Raw genomic sequence first — 13,232 nt, 5'->3', positions numbered from 1 at the left:
GAGGGACAGCCAAGTTTCTAAAAGAGGATTACACTGTTTTCTGACCACTTTGCTTAAAAGAGGGACACACAGTGCATTTACTTTCCTGAAGGATAATGGAAAATAAAAGCATGTTCATCAAATACTTATTATGAAAAGATTTTATAGCACTCTACAATGCATTTACTTCTTTTTTCCAGAATTTACTCCAATTGTGTCTCGTGGTCTTTTCCTCAAATTGAGTGGAAATAAAAGTCAAAGTTACCCCAAATAACACAAGGCACTGTCAGTGGAAAATATGATCAGCAACAGCCACAACAACGTGTAAGTCTCCTTTTAATTCCAAAGCAAATCAGCCGTCCTGATGCGAGTATCTCTTCCCTCTGTCTCTTTGCACCACATCTGGAAAAGACCAGGGACAGGTCTGCACTTTCCTTCTGCCCTGTGACTACTGTTAGTGCAGGAGATTAGGAAACAACACTGGACTGGGACTATGGGAAGTAAATGTCCACCGGGCCCCAAGTTCTGGTCACTTGAGAAAGGCGTCTGTGACCCATGATTCCCCCTTCGCACATCCTCGACTGCTCTGACTGTACCATGGGGTCACAGCGCATCCAACGGCAACTCCCAGCCTCACCTCTGAACACGGAGTGGCTCCCCACCTTTCGACTCTGGCTATAGAACTGGGACCTCATGGACATGGAAGTCAAGACTGCCCTCGGAGCAGAGGAAATGCCCTGCCCTCAGCTTCGCTTCAAAACTGACTGGTACTTCTAAACGGTATTAGAAGGAAACACGGGGCGCCTGGGTGGCTCAGTCAGTGAGAGGGCTGCTTCTGCTCAGGCCGTGATCTCACAGTTTGTGGGTTCGAGCCCCGCGTCAGGCTCTGTGCTGACAGCTTGGAGCCCAGAGCCTGCTTCGGATTCTGTGTCTTCCTCTCTCTCTGTCCCTCCCTGACTTGCACTCTGTCTCTCTCTCTCTCAAACATAATAAACATTAAAAACAATAAATAAACAGGTACACTTCGTGTCGTAGATCCTTCTCGCAGCGCTGAAGTTCATCATGGAGAGAACCTCACTTCTCCAGGGCCCCTATCCGCCCTGCCCTCCCCCAGCCCCCACTTGCATGGAGGCCATTCACCTGGTTGGTAGGCAACAAAGGAGTTCGTTCTGTACGGTGTCCTAGGGCCAGAGGTCTTATATTACAGTACACATGATATTGGCAAAATGCTACCAAAACTTAAATGTTTTGCATAGAGAGTGGAAATGTTCAAAGGAAGCGGTTGGTTCTTTCTGACAGAAAATACCAGACCCCACGTATGTGAGTGAACAGTGTTGGTTCCAACCTGAGGGAGGTAACAGCTTGTCCTACCTTTTCCTCGGCACAGTTGTCAGATTCCGCGCAGCATCTGAACCAAGGCCCTCAGTCAAAGCCAACTGAAATATGTGTTCTTTCTCCCAACTACTTCCGGGTGTGTGCACGGGCGTGTGCTGTTGCAGAGCGAACGGGGGAGTCTGTGCGTGAGGGATCTTCTGATCGCTTGAGAATATATAGGAAGGGCAAGTTCTTTGGCCTGGCACCCTGTGAGAACCCCATCTCTTCATCCAGGTCCAAGTATCTGGCACTCACAGCCCACCAAGAATCCAGAAACTACAAAGTTATGAATGCAGACTGTATCAGTTTCCTACTGCCACTGTAACAAATCACCACAAACTTAGCAGCCTGAAACAACACAAATGTATCACCCTAAGCTGTGGAGGTAGGAAGTCAGGAATGGGTGTTACAAGGCTAAAATCAAGGGGTTGGCAGAGCTGGGTTCCTCGAGAAGGTTCATTCCTCACCTCTTCTAGCTTCTAGAGGCTGCCTGCATTCCTGGGCTCCTGGCTCTGTGTCACTGGCACCTCTGTTTCCTTCCCATCAGTCACATCTCCTTCTCTGACCGATCTTCCCACCTCCCACTTATAAGAATGCTTGTAATTATGTTAGATTCACCGGGAAAATCCAAGATAATCCTCCACCTCAAGATCCTTAACTCAATCACACCTGCAGCATCCTTCCTGCCATGGAAGGTAATGTATTCACAGGCTCCAGGGATCAGGATTTGGATGGACGTCTATTGGGAGTGGGGCTCATTATCTGACCACACGAATGAATTACATTTCAATGTAATTGAAAACTGAAAGGCCCTTGCAAATTGGAATTTTCATTCAAAAAATATATACATATATAACTTCAGCCAACTAATGGATCAGATTAGGTTGACGTCTTTTCGATTCAATTATTTTTCATTATATGACCTTAATTACCCCAAAGTCCCTTTCTCTGCCTCAGTTACTTGACACCTAAAAGCTGGAATGCCCTATTAGATCCAGAAACGCTGAGTGGGGCGTGTCTAATGTAACATCTCCTAACATTTTATGCATTGCACGGAGCAGCTTGGTACATTCCTGGAGTCCCTCAGTGACAGCCTCAACCGTCGAGACAAACCTAAAATTCCGCAGGTAATCAACCGCACACATGACAAGCCACTGTAGAGGTCGTTCAACAAATACCTGCTTCTGGATACCTCCTGAGCGCAAGGGTTAGACCGAAGATGACAGAGGCACAGGCTGAGCAGAGGACAGGAAATGCACAGGGAGGAAAAAATGGAACATAGCAAAAGCCATACTAGAAGTACAATAACAGTGTTTTGGAGTCTGAGCTGAGACAGGTAGTGGAAGGTGGCTATTCAGACAATGATATCACAGTAAAGGTGGCCTTGGACTTAGTTTAATGCAACTATAGAGGTGCCTGGGTGGCTTAGCCAGGGTGGTTAAGCACCTGCCATCATGATCTCTCAGTCTCTAAGTTCGAGCCCCACATGGGGCTCTGTGCTGACAGTTCGGAGCCTGGGGCCTGCTTCAGATTCTGGGTCTCCCCCCTTCTGCCCTTCCCCCACTCACTCTCTGTCTCTCTCTAAAATAAATAAACATTTTTTAAAAAATTAAAGAAAAAAAAAAGACAAGTGTAGAACTTTGCTTCAACCTCTCCAATGAGAAGAAATAAATGTATCGTGGTCTCAGGATAAACACAGTCCTCACTCAGAATCTATTTATTTATCACAGAAGCCCATGAGGTTTCCAAATAAAATAGCCTCATTCCTAATTGCAAAAAATTTTAGTCTTTGTCTTAAAACAAAGTCCCAATCTATAGAAAAGCATAAAGACAAAGTAAAAATCCTTGCCAAATCCCACCAGTCACAAAAAGGTACCCACTCTTCCAGACATCTTTCTATGAAAACATAAACAAAATATACATACTTCCAAGAGGCTTGGGATTTCTTGGTTCACCACAAAAATAAAGCCAGCAAAGTGAGACTGGGGAGCAAGAAAATGCTACTAAACGTATGACTAGAGAAGGGAACAAAAAGTGGTAAGTGACAAGGAGGAAGGATACCAAAACCTTATAGTATCAAACCTATGCGCTGAGAAGGTCTGACATACGGGAGGCTTAGGGTAACAGAGGCAGAGGGCTCAATATTCCATGCGAGCACAGGGCTTCTGTGTAACAAGCCACACGTGACTGATACTCAGAGGATAATGAAGAGAAGGAGGAAACTGAGAAAAGGTTAAAGGAGATTCTACAGCATCAGTTTGGACTTCAGAAGATAGAGCATTTTAGAATAACTGCCACCAAAAACACCTGTTCAAATTAGAAATGGGGGACTGGAGGGAATATTTCAATGAAAAGTTAAACCATCCTGAACTCTTGTTTCTTCAACAGTTGGGTGAGAGTTCTGCTCAGGAGTTCAGCACCCCAGCCCCACTCACAGAATTTCCACTAACTCTCTTGTGTGACTATAGGGAAGTTACTTCACACCTCTTGAGTGTCCATTTCCTCCAGTGAGGGGTAAGTGTTGGACCAGACCAAATCTAGTTCTGGCACCTTTTATCTTACAAGTGAATTGTCACTATTCAACCTAAAGTAAGAATTCCAATCACATCTCCCAGTCACTATCACAAATTACAGTTCAGTGTAGGCCTTATAACCAGAAATGTTACATGTTCAGATGGCAAAGGAAACTGAATGAAAACAGAAAACTAAAAATCAAAACCGCAACTCTCTCCTTAAGGAATTTATCACATGAAGAAATACCCAACTTCCCCTATCAGGATGTTTAGAAATCCCAGTCAAGAATGCCCAACAAAAATATTAACAGGCACATGATGAGGAAAAAACCATGCTAGGATTATTAAGAAAAAGGAGTAGGAGGAGGGAAAGGAATGAGGAGTGGAGGCAGAGCCGTTGTTGAGAACCAGACACCCAGAGTCTACGGAGCCTCTGAACAGAAAAGACCTCACAGTTTCTGTTCCTCGGCTCCTGCAGCACAGTATGTTTCCAAGCAGAGACGAATGGATACAAAGCACAAGACTGCTGTAAAATAAATACGTACAGCAGCATGGAAAGAACACATTATTGTTCAAGAGTCAGGAAGCTCTGGAGCCCAGCCCAGGAAAACACTCCGTAACCTAAGGTGTTCCCTTCCAAGTCTTGGTCTATTTGTTTATAAAGGACTCAGAGAGATAATTCCAGACACGTGGGGTTTCCTGCCAGTCCAACTTTCCTTGGAGAGAAATGGTTTTAAGCTCAGGATGGTTAAGTTTTGGAATGGGGAGATGAAGATGACTCTTTCAATGCACGTCTCCATGGTGCCATGTGCCAACTGGATTGCCTCTCCCAGGGACTTGCTGGGTTGATTTCTTGAGCAAACAGTGCCATGACTTCATTGCCTGCCACTCAGCCCAACGTTTTTCTCATCCATCTGAGATTTTCTTTTTTTTTTTATTAATGTTTATTTATTTTGAGAAACAGCATATACCCACAAGTGTGGGAGGGCCAGAAAAAGACAGAGAAAGAGACAGAGAGAGATAGAGAGAATCACACGCAGCCTCCACGTCTGTCAGCACAGAGCCCAGTACAGAGCCTGAGCCCACGTTCCGTGAGATCATGAACTGAGCCAAAGTCAAGACTCTGACGCTTACCCGACTGAGCCACCCAGGTGCCCCAGATGCGTCTGAGTTTTTGCTCACACCTCAGCCTGTACCCGGTATGGCCCAGAAGACTCGCCTATGCACCTTTCACTCTCATCCCTGCATTAGAACAAATACAGTTTGCCTGCTGCGGATTTGATCACGGTCAGCACACTGTCTGCTTCCTCAGAGGGAGGGCTGCAACCTGGATAGTGCTGGGATGAAATCAAAGTACTCATGCTCCTACTTCATCTAGCTCAAAGCAGGTCACAAATTCTCATCAGACTGTTCTGGGACATCTCAGTCCTTGGATCACGAAAAAAAAAAAGGTTAGAAAAAGACAAACCTTGCAGGAATGGAGAGGCTGAGAGCAGAACAAGGCTAACAAGACCCCGTTTAGCCTGCTCTGCTTCAGAGCATGTGACTCATGCTTATGCAGCATCATGGGGGAGAAAAGCGACAAATGCCAGTCTTGCACATGGGAAATACACACACACAAAACTGAGGGACTTGAATTTCAAATAAATAGCCAATTATTTTTTTTAGTGTAATTATGTCCGAAATATTGCCTGGGAGATACACAAAAACATTATTTCTTGTTTATCTGAAACTCCTATTTAACTTTTGCATGGGGCATACCTGTACCTAAAAAAAAAAAAAATCATTGTTTATGTGAAATTCAAATGCAAGTGGGGTGTCCTCTACTTTTATTTGCTAACTCTGACATCCCTATCCCTAGATGTTTCATCAATACTCCTTTCACTGTTTCTATAACAGAAGGAAAAATTTCATTGAGCCAACATAACAAACTGGGGAGGGAGGGGATCAACAAATTAATTTTAAAAGGAAAGTTCAACAATATCATTGTTATTATTATATTATGTTATTATGTTATGTTATATTCTGTTATTATTATATTATGGTTAGTATTGTCCAATTAAGAACAAACGATTTTAGAGAGTATCACTGTACCCCCCCAAAAATCTGTATATCATTGAACTTAAAGACTTTACTATCATTATTTGAAACAGAGCCACTGGGGTCTGCAGAATATAACCTCTAGCATCATATTTTGAATATTAAAGCATCTGATTTAAAGAGGTGAAGGTAGATTAAAAAGTGTTAACATGCCAATACTTAAAGAGCTTGCTAACAGAATTAAGCTGTCTGTGGTAGGTATAATTTCAAATTTATTGACCATATTCAATGTAAACATCCACAATTTTCCACTTCAACTCCCCGCTCCGGTGACACATATGTACTCTCCTCCAGTTCTCTTCTACTAGACACAGAACGCCTCGCAGACATCAGCGCTGGAAACAAAGCCTTTGGGTTATGTAAGGAGGCTGCTGACAGAGAATGAGGCTAACGGAAGATTTCAGGGAAGACCTGAGTCAGGGTCAGGAGGAAACTGGACCGCTGCCCAATACCTCAGATCTCCACAGTGTGGCTTTGTTACTCCCTTAGTGATCAGACACACCCATGCTCCAAATACAATGCCATGCCAGAAAGAAGTGATCTGGAGATTATCTGTATCTCTGAGCATATAATGAAGAAGAGGGCTTCTCCTTCCTAGATCATATAAACTGCAACAGGCACAAAATTATTTAAAAGACAAAGCTACAGGGGCACCTGGGTGGCTCAGCTGGTTGGACATCCAACTTTGGCTCAGGTCACGATCTCACGGTTTGTGAGTTTGAACCCCGCTCCAGACTCTTCTGTGCTGACAGCTCAGAGCCTGGACCCTGCTTTGGATTCTATGTCTTCCACTTTCTGCCCCTCCACTGCTCATGCTCTGTCTTTCTCTCTCTCAAAAAATGAATGAAAAATTTTTAAAAAATGGAGCCACAACACACAGACATCTTATGATAAAAATACAGCCATGTATTCAGCAAGAAAGACATTATTATTATTATTTAATTTACTGTTTTAAATTTAAATTTACTGTTTTTGTTTTTTAAGTCCTGAACAGTGGCTATCAAAACCACTCTGACCAGGCAGATCTTCAGCCTGGTGTTCAGAGAAGCATGTTGCTCGGAGGGGGATCAAAAGCAATGCCCTTTGATTAAGAAACAATAATGACACTGAGTATTTTCTGTGCACCAGCCGTTGTGCTAAGGGCTTTGCATGAATTTAGCCCATTCAACCCTCACCACACCCCTAGAAGTTAAAAAAAAAAAGACTTTTATTTTTACTTAATCCCATGGGAAGACTGTTTCCAAGAAGTTAAGTAGTTTGTCTAAGGCTACAGACACTATAAACTTGCAAGGGAATAATTCAGACCCACTAGAGACTAATCTAAAACCAGTCCCCTTAACCCTGAATGGACACCTCATTCCAGATTAAATGACACACGTTCTGGGTGGTAATCATTGACACTCCCAAGTGCTACATTAAGGGAACAACAAAAATGCACTTAAATTCCTCCGAATCTCAAATATTCCTGAAACTAGATCATCTCCAAAGCCCTTCCCACCTTCAAAAATATAGGCTCTTTTCAATTTGCACCAAAGATTCCTCAGGACCTGCTATTCCTAGTCACATTTCATCTTCCTGACACCTCTGAGGCATGGACAGGTTAAGTGGCCTCCTCCAGCCTACACAGCTAGAATGGGAAGAGATGTGATTCAAATTCTGATCTTTTGAATCCACATCCAAGGTAGCCACCGTGAAACCAATGGCTGAGGCCAGGATCTTGCATGTACAAGGCAAGGCTGCAAGTCGGCAGACACAAGAACATCCAGGTTACACACCCAACAACAACACACCAGCTGTTAACTCTCAGGTTTATGAAACAGGCTCTTTCTTACCAATAAAAAAGCTGAAAACTTGGACTCATTAGCTGGATGTCAAGAGTTAGCAATGCTGTCTGTCACCATCAAGTCAAGCTTATGTTCCTAAAGTCCCCGACTCTGGTGACCCTGCAGAGACCTGCCCCCCACAGGAAGCACTCTGCTCCCCCAGGATCTTCCCAGGGTGAAAAAGAAACTTAACAGGGCGAAGCTTGGCAGGTACGGGGTAGCCAGCTCCCTAAGCATTGCTATGGAAATCCTTATTCACCTAAGACTTAAATTCTTTTGTGTTTTTGTGACATTTCACGGATTGGATTGGATAAGAAAATTCAGAATGCCAGAAGACATTGAATCAACCTCAGAGGACAAGACATTTAACCTTTTAAAAGCCTCTAATTACTTCTGAACAATGAGATGATTGCTAATCATCCCCTCTCCAACTACCACATTTAACATTGGGTAGCATTTAATATCCAGAACATATAAAGGAAAGTTACACCTCAACAACAATAAAACCACCCAACTGAAAAATGGGCAAAGAACTTAAGTAGACATTTCTCCAAAGAAGATATATGAAAGGCCAAAAAGTGCATGAACAAATTCTCAACATCACTAATTATTAGGAAAATGCAAATCAAAACCACAGTGAGATCCCTTACACCCCTTAGGATGACTACTATCAAATCAACAGCAATGAGAAGTGCTGGAGAGAACGTGGAAAAACGGGGACTCTCGTCGTGCCCTGTTGATGGGATGTAACACGGTGCAGCAGCCACGGAAAACAGCATGGCGGTTCCTCAAAAACTTAAAAATAGAATTACCACATGATTCAGCAATTCCACTTCTGGGTATATGCCCAAAGAACTGGAAGCAGGGTCTTGAACAGATCCTTACACCCACATTCATGCCAGCATTATTCACGATGGCCAAAAAGTGGAAGGCACCCAAGTATCTATCAACAGACAGGGTAAACAAAACGTAGTATATACATTCAAGAGACTACTATTCAGTTTTAAAAGGAGGGAATTTCTGACACGTGCTACAATTTAGGTGAATCTTGAAGACACTATATGCTAAGTGAAATAAGCCAGTCCCAAAAAGGCAAATACTGAATGATTCCACTTACCTGAAGTACCAAGAATAGTCAAATTCATGCTTACAGAAAGTAGAGTGGTGGATTCCAGGATCTGGGAGCAGGAGGACTGGGGTACAGGATTTCAGTTTTGCAAGATGAAGAAAGGGGTGGAGACTGGCCATAAACAACACAAATATACTCAACACTATTGAATTAAGATGTGTATTTTACTTAAATACATAAATAAATAGGGGCACCTGAGTGGCTCTGTCACTTAAGTGTCCGATTTCGGCTCAGGTCACAATCTCACAATTCTTGAGTCCGAGCCTGGAATCAGGCTCTGTGCTGACAGCTCAGAGCCTGGAGCCTGCTTCAGAGTCTGTGTCTCCTTCTCTCTCTGCCCTTCTCCTGCTCATGCCATGTGTGTGAGTGTGTGTGTGTGTCTGTCTCTGTCTCTCTCTCAAAAATAAATAAACATTAAAAAATATATAAATAAATGGGGATGCCCAGGGGGCTCAGTCACCAAGTGTCTGACTTCAGCTCAGGTCATGATTTCACAGTTCGTGAGTTCAAGCTGTGCATCGGGCTCTGTGCTGACAGCTAGGAGCCTGGAGCCTGCTTCAGACTCTGTGTCTCCCTCTCTCTCTGCTCCTCCCCTGCTCATGCTCTGTCTGTCTCTCTCTCTCTCTCTCAAAAAATAATTAAACATTAAAAATAAATAAATAAATAAATATCCCCACACACGAGCGCACGCGCGCACACACACACACACACAATTTAGTGTTTCGCCCGGGGGCATGTAGACCACGATGCTACCCACGGTTCTGTAGGCAGAGGGCAAGTTGTTAAGGGCCGAGCAGGGCTCTGCAGTACACACATTTCCTTTCCCAAAAGCTCATCCCGGAAGTCCTGACACTTTAATTCATTGTCTAACCAAATAACCTCACAAATCCATTTCCTCAAAACACAGAACAAGGCCGTTTTGTTTGTGTCCTTTTCTCTCTTGGAGGGTGGGTTAGGGTGGTGGATGGGGTGTGAAACTACAAAAGAAAAAGTCACAGGGAGTACCGAGTTTTTTGAAATTGGACTTCTCCTTGAACCTGTAGAATATTATCCGTTCAGATGCAAGAGCATCTATAAATCTGCCACCATCTCCCGCAGATGGCCAGGCTCTTGCGTGCCTATTTTAGACGGACTGTACACTGCACTGGGGCACCCACGCTGCAAGAGCACCAGGGGAAACCACCCCCAGAACTGCTCAAAAGAGGCCATTTTACACATAAATAAATAGTGCTGTTTCTGGAACTTGCAAAGGAAAAAGTACACCATGCATGGACTTACTCTGACATTGCCTCACAAACGGTAACGTTTAAATCCCGCTCTGCTTTGCTAGATGTGTGGTTGCGGACCCGCATGGCAACACACTTCCACACTTACGGTGACAGACCAACTACCAATAGTAGCAAGAACCTCCCACAGGCTCCCAGAACTTCCGGTACTGTAGGTGAGGTACCGTGGTTTGTAATCCATGCTCCTAGAAATTGGAGAAGACAGGTGGCATGGAAGAAAAGGAGCTCCTACATACAGTTGATCCTTATTATTTGTTGCATTTTTGTCCCATATAGTCACCTTGAACACTGGATTAGCAAATACCAAAGCCTGTTACTAGGGGACATACAGGATTAGGTTCCCTACATACCTCTGGTCACATTTTAGTCAACCCATCAATACATGACCTTATTCTATGTGTATTTCAGTTTTAAAACCCCTTATTTGATACATGTTGCTGATCCATTAGCCCTGCATCCAGGACCAACAGCACTATTAACTCACACCTGAGCAAAGCTGCCTAGCAGGGATGCCTGGGTGGCTCAGTTGGCTGAGCATCTGACTCTTGATTTCAGCTCAGGTCATGATCTCATGCTTCAAGAGCCCGCATCAGGCTCCGTGCTGACAGTGTAGAACCTACTTGGGATTCTCTCTCTCTCCCTCTCTTTCTCTCTCTGTCCCTCCCCTGCTTGCATGCTATCTCTCCCTCTCTAAATAAATAAACTTTAAAAAAAAAAACTGCCTAACATACACATTTTCTCCAAAAGACACATTGCACCTTATTTTCTTAAAGTTTTTATTGAAATTCCAGTTAGTTAACATACAGCGTGGTATTAGTTTCAGGTGTACAATATAGTGACTCAGCAATTCTATGCAATACCTGATGCTCATGACAAGTACCCTCCTTAATCCCCATCACCTATTTCACCCCCCCTCCCCATCCATCTTCCCTCTGGTAACCATCAATGTGTTCTATATAGTTAAGTCTATTTCTTGATTTGTCTCTCCTTTTCTCTCCCCCTTTGCTCTTTTGTTCTGTTTCTTAAATGTCACTTTTGAGTGAAATCATACGGTATTGGTCTTTCTCTTACTGACTTGTTTAGCATAATACTCTGGAGCTCCACCCATGTCATTGCAAATGGCAAGACTCCATTCTTGTTTATGGCTGAGTAATACTATTGTAAATAATGCTGCTATAAACATAGGGTTGCATGTATCCCTTTGCATTAGTATTTTTGCATTCTTTGGGTCTTGCACTTAGAACACTTGGCAGCACTCAGCACTAGCTTGGGGGCATTTTAAATAGTAAAGTCACATTAAAAGGGACAGAAATTACAAAAAGAAAATGTGGCCCACTGTAACAGACACAATACGAGAGCTGAAGCAAGAAGGCAGAGCATCGCCTAGTCTGAATTCAACCTTCAGCAACTCAGATTTTGGCCACTGTGCTGCAAATGACCACAAAGGTACCACGAGTACTGATTTGGGGTTACACATAAGCCTTACTAAGTGGGCAAATTTGCAAAACCAGAACCCACGAATGATGATCTATGGTATTAACCGACTTGGGAACTCTCTTAGAGTTATGCTTATGGTAATAAATACGAAATCTATTCAAACCTATCAGTGGTGAGTCTTTTGAAATCCATTTGAAAACGTAAGTATTTTGAGCTGCACTGCCTGCTAGAGGCAGTGGAAATACTGCCTTTGCTCCCCAAATTCCGCAGCCCAAGCACTGGGCAAACTGCTGACCACCATGGGCCCAGAAGCCTTGAGTACCAGCATCAACCACTACCTGTGTGTAATTTTGATCACAGCTGCCAGCCTACCCCCGACGGGATTTCCCATCATCTCCAGAAAACACTTCCTCATTTGGTCCCCTTTGTCTATTCATGCCTGTAAATTCTCACGGGCATTCTTTCACACCCTAACAAAGATCTCTCTGTTCTTCTGAATATATTTCATTTCCATATATATGCTTAAGATAAAATTCAAGATTGAAAAATGCCCCCAACTTTCTTCTATTCATGGCAACACCAGTGTCTTACACGATAAAAACGGAAGCATGACTGACATAAGCCAACTGATTCAAGATCCTTGCAAGTAACAAGTAATTTTTTTGTCTGACTTACCGTCACTACAGCAGACTGCACCACATCACGCCGCACCCCCCCCCCCACAGGAGCGCTTAGGGGCGCGGGGGAGGCGCCAGGGGCCCTGCGTGTTCCCTAGGATCACAGCTCTCTTCAGAGCTGCAGGGCAAGTTCAGAACCCACCAGCCCCAAGCTCTCCCAGCATCAAAGACACAACCACTCAAGCCAGGCAGGCTTCAAGGGAAGGAGCCATTTTTTTATTGTCTGCCTCCCCAATCACAGCCGGACAGCTTGCAGCCCCACCTTCCTGCCACTCGTCTCCTAAAATAGGAAGCCTGGCCTCTAACACTTCTGCTTTTTAAAAGTCTCAAAACTGGTCACTTTTTCAAAGCCTTTTTGACATCACAATTCAAGTTACGATTCCCTGTGTTTAATTATAAAGCTATGTTCACCACTTAGAACTACCTTCCTACCTTCATCACCCCCTTTCCTATACAAAATATTCAAAGAAAAAATGTTGAGCCATGTTTTTGATTTCACGTGGCTGACTTTGCTCTGTGCCCCTCGCCGGCAAAAGTCTGTGTCCGGGCCAACTGGTATGTGCCTAGGGCCTTTCCTGTTCTTTTTGTTTCCTTGAGTCAATTCCTGTCAGGTGCAAATGCTCCAGAAATGTAGAATTAGGACACAGGAACTCACCCTGAGTCATAGCTGGAACCCATCTTCTCTTCTGAGTCCGCATTGCGAAACAAACGAAATCTAAAATTACTTTCAAAACACAAAGGTGGGTGGACGTGTAAAGCACAGATGTGGCCGCGGCCACAGCTGGATATGCTCAGGCGGAACAGACGTCAGTAATAAACCAGGAGAGCGGCAAAGGTGAGTTTACATCCATCGCCAGTCCTAAGTGAAAATGCTGACATGAATATAAAGCCGCACGGCGCTTCCTTTGCTACCC

At 43.9% G+C, this 13,232-nt stretch overlaps 1 protein-coding gene across 3 annotated transcripts in view; it reads right to left on the bottom strand.

Moving 5' to 3' along the window:
• LRCH1 (leucine rich repeats and calponin homology domain containing 1) overlaps positions 1–13,009 on the bottom strand; it is a 157,382-nt gene extending 144,373 nt beyond the window's left edge. For all 3 annotated transcript variants that reach the window (XM_029936738.1, XM_029936739.1, XM_029936737.1), the window contains exon 1: positions 12,974–13,009. In XM_029936738.1, the coding sequence (XP_029792598.1) occupies positions 12,974–12,983 (10 nt within the window). In that variant the 5' untranslated portion in view covers positions 12,984–13,009. The remainder of the gene's footprint in view (positions 1–12,973) is intronic.
• Positions 13,010–13,232: the final 223 nt, after the last annotated feature.

The sequence above is a fragment of the Suricata suricatta genome, chromosome 4 (assembly GCF_006229205.1).
Source record: "Suricata suricatta isolate VVHF042 chromosome 4, meerkat_22Aug2017_6uvM2_HiC, whole genome shotgun sequence".
Lineage (NCBI taxonomy): Eukaryota > Metazoa > Chordata > Mammalia > Carnivora > Herpestidae > Suricata > Suricata suricatta.
This window is presented reverse-complemented; position numbering and strand designations above follow the sequence as displayed.